At 43.0% G+C, this 8,709-nt stretch overlaps 1 protein-coding gene across 2 annotated transcripts in view; it reads left to right on the top strand.

Annotated features, from left to right (window-relative positions):
* The first annotated feature begins 6,854 nt into the window (after positions 1–6,854).
* The window catches only part of cUnh7orf25 (chromosome Un C7orf25 homolog), a 2,363-nt gene continuing 508 nt past the window's right edge, over positions 6,855–8,709 (top strand). The window contains exons 1-2 of one of the 2 annotated variants that reach the window (XM_079348526.1): positions 6,855–7,033; positions 7,845–8,709. The exon at positions 7,845–8,709 is cut by the window's right edge and continues 508 nt beyond it. In XM_079348526.1, the coding sequence (XP_079204652.1) occupies positions 7,858–8,709 (852 nt within the window). In that variant the 5' untranslated portion in view covers positions 6,855–7,033; positions 7,845–7,857. Of the gene's footprint in view, positions 7,154–7,844 lie in introns of both variants that reach the window. The other variant, XM_079348525.1, reaches the window with a different exon arrangement.

Here is an 8,709-nt window from a genome sequence, read left to right as displayed (position 1 = left end):
TTTGTTAATGTTAACAGACAGTGAGGTGTTCTACCTGCTCTTTGTTAATGTTAACAGACAGTGAGGTGTTCTACCTGCTCTTTGTTAATGTTAACAGACAGTGAGGTGTTCTACCTGCTCTTTGTTAATGTTAACAGACAGTGAGGTGTTCTACCTGTTCTTTGTTAATGTTAACAGACAGTGAGGTGTTCTACCTGTTCTTTGTTAATGTTAACAGACAGTGAGGTGTTCTACCTGCTCTTTGTTAATGTTAACAGACAGTGAGGTGTTCTACCTGCTCTTTGTTAATGTTAACAGACAGTGAGGTGTTCTACCTGTTCTTTGTTAATGTTAACAGACAGTGAGGTGTTCTACCTGCTCTTTGTTAATGTTAACAAACAGTGAGGTGTTCTACCTGTTCTTTGTTAATGTTAACAGACAGTGAGGTGTTCTACCTGTTCTTTGTTAATGTTAACAGACAGTGAGGTGTTCTACCTGCTCTTTGTTAATGTTAACAGACAGTGAGGTGTTCTACCTGTTCTTTGTTAATGTTAACAGACAGTGAGGTGTTCTACCTGCTCTTTGTTAATGTTAACAGACAGTGAGGTGTTCTACCTGCTCTTTGTTAATGTTAACAGACAGTGAGGTGTTCTACCTGTTCTTTGTTAATGTTAACAGACAGTGAGGTGTTCTACCTGCTCTTTGTTAATGTTAACAGACAGTGAGGTGTTCTACCTGTTCTTTGTTAATGTTAACAGACAGACAGTGAGGTGTTCTACCTGTTCTTTGTTAATGTTAACAGACAGACAGTGAGGTGTTCTACCTGCTCTTTGTTAATGTTAACAGACAGACAGTGAGGTGTTCTACCTGCTCTTTGTTAATGTTAACAGACAGTGAGGTGTTCTACCTGCTCTTTGTTAATGTTAACAGACAGTGAGGTGTTCTACCTGCTCTTTGTTAATGTTAACAGACAGTGAGGTGTTCTACCTGTTCTTTGTTAATGTTAACAGACAGTGAGGTGTTCTACCTGCTCTTTGTTAATGTTAACAGACAGTGAGGTGTTCTACCTGCTCTTTGTTAATGTTAACAGACAGTGAGGTGTTCTACCTGCTCTTTGTTAATGTTAACAGACAGTGAGGTGTTCTACCTGCTCTTTGTTAATGTTAACAGACAGTGAGGTGTTCTACCTGTTCTTTGTTAATGTTAACAGACAGTGAGGTGTTCTACCTGTTCTTTGTTAATGTTAACAGACAGTGAGGTGTTCTACCTGCTCTTTGTTAATGTTAACAGACAGTGAGGTGTTCTACCTGCTCTTTGTGAAGTGTCTCCAGATAACACCTGTTATAAATTGACACTATACAAATAAAGATTGAACTGGTGACATTATCCACACATACCTGCAACAGGTGACATTTTTCAGACAAGATGTCAGTTTTTGTTTTTTTGACACAGCTGTTCCCAACGTTGCCAATGTTTTGAGTTTGTTGGATTTTTTGTGATTGAAAACAATAAATGACCCAAAAACATGGTGTCGAGGACTTCTGTTATTGCCATGGTAACAAACGGGTTTGGATATCATTAGGTTTTCACTAGAACCATGTCAAAGTTTAAAGTTCTAGTATCATGACAAATGGTGTTGACATAAAGGTCTGCAGATAAGTCTGTATATGAATACATGTTCCCTCTCTGAGAAATACCTGTACATCTGCTTCTAATGAAATCAACTCCAATGTATTGTCATTTGGGAAAGCAGTGCATCACATGGTTTTTTTGGTGCGTCCTGGGGAAGCTCAAATTTGCTCAGATACCATTGGGGGGCGCTCTAACAAAAATACTCCAGTGTTTTATACAGTAGAACCCAGGATTATGAAGCAGTTGTCAAAGAGAGGTCGGGCTCAGGCTCCAGCTCATACAGGCAGGAAATGAAGATAGATAGATAGATAGATACTGTAGATAGATAGATAGATAGATACTTTATTGATCCTGAGGGAAATTCAAGGCATCCAGTAGCAGTATACAGACAGGCAGGACACAAGACATTAGTTACAATACACACCCGCTGTCCCCCCTCCCCTCTGTATACAATAATCCCCCAAACAAGATTTAGCAGCCCCCATGTGACTGAGAGTAAATATAATTACAGATATAACTACAGAGTGTGCTGCTTAAAAGATCATATGGAGGAACATTGTTGGATTTATTAAATAAACTGTAGAGCCTGTCCAACGCAGGAGGAGCAACCAAGGAGAGGATAAGAACCAATGAGAGGACTGTTTCTGTCAGGGTCAGCTTCTATTTATCTAGAGGTTAGGTTCTGTCAGGGTCAGCTTCTATTTATCTAGAGGTTAGGTTCTGTCAGGGTCAGCTTCTATTTATCTAGAGGTTAGGTTCTGTCAGGGTCAGCTTCTATTTATCTAGAGGTTAGGTTCTGTCAGGGTCAGGTTCTGTCAGGGTCAGCTTCTATTTATCTAGAGGTTAGGTTCTGTTAGGTTCAGGTTCTGTCAGGGTCAGCTTCTATTTATCTAGAGGTTAGGTTCTGTCAGGGTCAGCTTCTATTTATCTAGAGGTTAGGTTCTGTCAGGGTCAGCTTCTATTTATCTAGAGGTTAGGTTCTGTCAGGGTCAGGTTCTGTCAGGGTCAGCTTCTATTTATCTAGAGGTCAGGTTCTGTCAGGGTCAGGTTCTGTCAGGGTCAGCTTCTATTTATCTAGAGGTTAGGTTCTGTCAGGGTCAGGTTCTGTCAGGGTCAGCTTCTATTTATCGAGAGGTTAGGTTCTGTTAGGTTCCATTTATCTAGAGGTTAGGTTCTGTCAGGGTCAGGTTCTGTCAGGGTCAGCTTCTATTTATCTAGAGGTTAGGTTCTGTCAGGGTCAGGTTCTGTCAGTGTCAGCTTCTATTTATCGAGAGGTAAGGTTCTGTCAGGGTCAGCTTCTATTTATCTAGAGGTTAGGTTCTGTCAGGGTCAGGTCCTGTCAGGGTCAGCTTCTATTTATCGAGAGGTTAGGTTCTGTTAGGTTCCATTTATCTATAGGTTAGGTTCTGTCAGGGTCAGGTTCTGTCAGGGTCAGCTTCTATTTATCTAGAGGTTAGGTTCTGTCAGGGTCAGGTTCTGTCAGGGTCAGCTTCTATATATCTAGAGGTTAGGTTCTGTCAGGGTCAGCTTCTATTTATCTAGAGGTTAGGTTCTGTCAGGGTCAGGTTCTGTCAGTGTCGGCATCTATTTATCTAGAGGTAAGGTTCTGTCAGGGTCAGCTTCTATTTATCTAGAGGTTATGTTCTGTCAGGGTCAGGTTCTGTCAGGGTCAGCTTCTATTTATCTAGAGGTTAGGTTCTGTCAGGGTCAGGTTCTGTCAGGGTCAGCTTCTATATATCTAGAGGTTAGGTTCTGTCAGGGTCAGCTTCTATTTATCTAGAGGTTAGGTTCTGTCAGGGTCAGGTTCTGTCAGTGTCGGCATCTATTTATCTAGAGGTTAGGTTCTGTCAGGGTCAGGTTCTGTCAGGGTCAGCTTCTATTTATCTAGAGGTTAGGTTCTGTCAGGGTCAGCTTCTATTTATCTAGAGGTTAGGTTCTGTCAGGGTCAGCTTCTATTTATCTAGAGGTTAGGTTCTGTCAGGGTAAGCTTCTATTTATCTAGAGGTTAGGTTCTGTCAGGGTCAGCTTCTATTTATCTAGAGGTTAGGTTCTGTCAGGGTCAGCTTCTGTCAGGGTCAGCTTCTATTTATCTAGAGGTTAGGTTCTGTCAGGGTCAGGTTCTGTCAGGGTCAGCTTCTATATATCTAGAGGTTAGGTTCTGTCAGGGTCAGGTTCTGTCAGTGTCAGCTTCTATTTATCTAGAGGTTAGGTTCTGTCAGGGTCAGCTTCTATTTATCTCGAGGTTAGGTTCTGTCAGGGTCAGGTTCTATTTATCTAGAGGTTAGGTTCTGTCAGGGTCAGCTTCTATTTATCTAGAGGTTAGGTTCTGTCAGGGTCAGCTTCTATTTATCTAGAGGTTAGGTTCTGTCAGGGTCAGGTTCTGTCAGGGTCAGCTTCTATTTATCTAGAGGTTAGGTTCTGTCAGGGTCAGGTTCTATTTATCTAGAGGTTAGGTTCTGTCAGGGTCAGCTTCTATTTATCTAGAGGTTAGGTTCTGTCAGGGTCAGGTTCTATTTATCTAGAGGTTAGGTTCTGTCAGGGTCAGGTTCTGTCAGGGTCAGCTTCTATTTATCTAGAGGTTAGGTTCTGTCAGGGTCAGGTTCTGTCAGGGTCAGCTTCTATTTATCTAGAGGTTAGGTTCTGTCAGGGTCAGCTTCTATTTATCTAGAGGTTAGGTTCTGTCAGGGTCAGGTTCTGTCAGGGTCAGCTTCTATTTATCTAGAGGTTAGGTTCTGTCAGGGTCAGGTTCTGTCAGGGTCAGCTTCTATTTATCGAGAGGTTAGGTTCTGTTAGGTTCTATTTATCTAGAGGTTAGGTTCTGTCAGGGTCAGGTTCTGTCAGGGTCAGCTTCTATTTATCTAGAGGTTAGGTTCTGTCAGGGTCAGGTCCTGTCAGGGTCAGCTTCTATTTATCGAGAGGTTAGGTTCTGTTAGGTTCCATTTATCTATAGGTTAGGTTCTGTCAGGGTCAGGTTCTGTCAGGGTCAGCTTCTATTTATCTAGAGGTTAGGTTCTGTCAGGGTCAGGTTCTGTCAGGGTCAGCTTCTATTTATCTAGAGGTTAGGTTCTGTCAGGGTCAGCTTCTATTTATCTAGAGGTTAGGTTCTGTCAGGGTCAGGTTCTGTCAGGGTCAGCTTCTATTTATCTAGAGGTTAGGTTCTGTCAGGGTCAGGTTCCATTTATCTAGAGGTTAGGTTCTGTCAGGGTCAGGTTCCATTTATCTAGAGGTTAGGTTCTGTCAGGGTCAGGTTCTGTCAGGGTCAGCTTCTATTTATCTAGAGGTTAGGTTCTGTCAGGGTCAGGTTCTGTCAGGGTCAGCTTCTATTTATCGAGAGGTTAGGTTCTGTTAGGTTCTATTTATCTAGAGGTTAGGTTCTGTCAGGGTCAGGTTCTGTCAGGGTCAGCTTCTATTTATCTAGAGGTTAGGTTCTGTCAGGGTCAGGTTCTGTCAGGGTCAGCTTCTATTTATCGAGAGGTTAGGTTCTGTCAGGGTCAGCTTCTATTTATCTAGAGGTTAGGTTCTGTCAGGGTCAGGTTCCATTTATCTAGAGGTTAGGTTCTGTCAGGGTCAGGTTCCATTTATCTAGAGGTTAGGTTCTGTCAGGGTCAGGTTCTGTCAGGGTCAGCTTCTATTTATCTAGAGGTTAGGTTCTGTCAGGGTCAGGTTCTGTCAGGGTCAGCTTCTATTTATCGAGAGGTTAGGTTCTGTTAGGTTCTATTTATCTAGAGGTTAGGTTCTGTCAGGGTCAGCTTCTATTTTAAGGCATCCAGTAGCAGTATACAGACAGGCAGGACACAAGACATTAGTTACAATACACACCCGCTGTCCCCCCTCCCCTCTGTATACAAAATCCCCCAAACAAGATTTAGCAGCCCCTATGTGACTAAGAGTAAACATAATTATATGTTAAACCTGTGCAGTTAGCATTAGCATTAGACTTAAAGCTTATATAGTATAATGTACATAACCTGTGCAGTTAGCATTAGCAATTAGACTTAAAGCTTATATAGTATAATGTACATAACCTGTGCAGTTAGCATTAGCAATTAGACTTAAAACTTATATAGCATAATGTACATAACCTGTGCAGTTAGCATTAGCATTAGACTTAAACTTATATAGCATAATGTACATAACCTGTGCAGTTAGCATTAGCATTAGACTTAAACTTATATAGCATAATGTACATAACCTGTGCAGTTAGCATTAGCATTAGACTTAAACTTATATAGCATAATGTACATAACCTGTGCAGGAGAGAAAAACATGTGCTGATTAAAAGAGACCTGTAAACAGTTAAAGAGCCTTAGAAACAAAGTGCTGACCTTCTAGAAACTAGTTACATGTGTATGTACAGAGGTGTTTGAGCTTATGCCAGAGGTGTGAGTACAGTCGTAGTAGTCATCAGGAGTTCTGTTTCTGTAGGGGCAGGTTCTAAGTAGTCATCAGGAGTTCTGTTTCTGTAGGGGCAGGTTCTAGGTAGTCATCAGGAGTTCTGTTTCTGTAGGGGCAGGTTCTAGGTAGTCATCAGGAGTTCTGTTTCTGTAGGGGCAGGTTCTAGGTAGTCATCAGGAGTTCTGTTTCTGTAGGGGCAGGTTCTAGGTAGTCATCATGAGTTCTGTTTCTGTAGGGGCAGGTTCTAGGTAGTCATCATGAGTTCTGTTTCTGTAGGGGCAGGTTCTAGGTAGTCATCAGGAGTTCTGTTTCTGTAGGGGCAGGTTCTAGGTAGTCATCAGGAGTTCTGTTTCTGTAGGGGCAGGTTCTAGGTAGTCATCAGGAGTTCTGTTTCTGTAGGGGCAGGTTCTAGGTAGTCATCAGGAGTTCTGTTTCTGTAGGGGCAGGTTCTAGGTAGTCATCAGGAGTTCTGTTTCTGTAGGGGCAGGTTCTAGGTAGTCATCAGGAGTTCTGTTTCTGTAGGGGCAGGTTCTAGGTAGTCATCAGGAGTTCTGTTTCTGTAGGGGCAGGTTCTAGGTAGTCATCAGGAGTTCTGTTTCTGTAGGGGCAGGTTCTAGGTAGTCATCATGAGTTCTGTTTCTGTAGGGGCAGGTTCTAGGTAATCATCAGGAGTTCTGTTTCTGTAGGGGCAGGTTCTAGGTAGTCATCAGGAGTTCTGTTTCTGTTGGGGCAGGTTCTAGGTAGTCATCCTGGTGATGAACTGTGATGCTGAAAGTCAGAAACATCTGATGTTTATTTAGATATTGAGGGAGTTTGACAGACCCCTCACAGGAGGTTAGACTCTTCAGAGGACTCAGGTTCAGTTCTACTTGAAACCACTAGTGGGCGATAATGTATTGTTATTGACGCCAACAGCCTTTAAAAATCCAAAGAAGAAGAAAGTGTCAGTTGGCAGTAGCATTAGCTGCGCAGTTTGCTGCTGTCAGAAGACAAAGCTGCGGATTAAAGTTCAAACGTCACTTCTGTCGTAAGTCAACGTCCTGTTTCTGTTTGACCGTTTCAGTAATTCACCTTCTCAAAGAAGAAGAAAACGACATTTAAACTAAACATGACGTCAGTCACCAGGCTGGCTGACGTCATGTTTACGGTAAGCATCGTAGCTAATGTGCTAACAGGCTAATGAGTTAGCATAATAGCTAACAGGTTGTTTTAGTTAAGTTCTCACTGCTTTAGTTGATATGAATGTTTAGTTATGTTTATTTATAATAGTTAAGGTTATAATGGTTAGTGATAATGGTTAGTTAAGATGATTAGTTATAATGTTTAGTTTTAATGGTTAGTTAAGATGGTTAGTTTTAATGGTTAGTTATAATGTTTAGTTTTAATGGTTAGTTTTAATGTTTAGTTTTAATAGTTAGTTAAGGTGATTAGTTTTAATGGTTAGTTAAGATGGTTAGTTATAATGTTTAGTTATAATGGTTAGTTTTAATAGTTAGTTAAGATGGTTAGTTATAATGTTTAGTTTTAATGGTTAGTTTTAATGGTTAGTTAAGATGATTAGTTATAATGATTAGTTTTAATGGTTAGTTAAGATGATTAGTTATAATGATTAGTTATAATGGTTAGTTAAGATGATTAGTTATAATGATTAGTTTTAATGGTTAGTTAAGATGATTAGTTATAATGATTAGTTATAATGGTTAGTTAAGATGATTAGTTATAATGGTTAGTTAAGATGATTAGTTAAGGTGTTCTCGCTCACGCCCCCTTTCTTGTTCACGTCCCCTGTCTGCTCCTCTCGCCCCCCCTCTCTCTCTTTCACCCTGTCTCTCCCTCAGGTGTGATGCGGTCATGTCGCTGCAGGTGACATTGCAGCAGAGGATCACCTCTGCTCAGGTGTTGTTGAAGCGGGCGGAACAGTTGTGTCGGGGAGTCGAGGGTCACCAGAAGCTGTGCAGTAAGTTGCGGGCGGAGCTTCGCTTTTTGCAGCGGGTGGAGGCGGGACAGCTGCAGGTCAAAGAGTCTCACCTGCACAGCACAAACCTAACTCACCTGACAGCCATCGTGGAGTCGGCTGAGAGTCTGGAAGGTGTGATCGCGCTTCTTCACGTCTTCACCTATGAGGACGCCTCCGGCTGCCGGCAGACACTGGTGGTGGACGTGGTGGCAAACGGGGGACACACCTGGGTGAAGGCGGTGGGCAGGAAGGCAGAGGCGCTGCACAACATCTGGCAGGGGCGAGGCCAATATGGCGACAAGAGCATCATCAGTCAGGCGGAGGACTTCCTGCAGGCCAGCCGCCAGCAGCCGCTTGAGTACCGACACCCCACTGTAGTCTTTGCTTTCTACAACGGGGTTTCCTGCCCCATGGCGCAGCACCTGGAAGGAATGGGTGTCTCTGTGCGTGGGGACATCGTAGCAGTCAACACTGTAGTGTCTGATGAGGAACAGGAGGAGGAGGAGGAGGAGTCTGCTGATGATCATCAGGAGGGGGAGGAGGAGGAGGAGGCAGAGCTGACCCGGGTTGATCGCGGTGCCGTGGTGGCGAGTTTGGCATTCCCGGCTCAGGTGCAGGTTGAGGAATGTCGACGCGTCAACCTTGACATCACGACTCTCATCACGTACGTGTCATCGCTGAGTCATGGCCGCTGTCACTTCTCCTTCAGGGAGGTGGTGCTGACTGAGCAGGCGACTCAGGAGCGC

This window comes from Symphodus melops (assembly GCF_947650265.1).
Source record: "Symphodus melops genome assembly, chromosome: 7".
Taxonomy (NCBI): Eukaryota; Metazoa; Chordata; class Actinopteri; order Labriformes; family Labridae; genus Symphodus; species Symphodus melops.
Note: the sequence above shows the minus strand (reverse complement) of the source record. Positions and strands in the feature narration are given on the sequence as shown.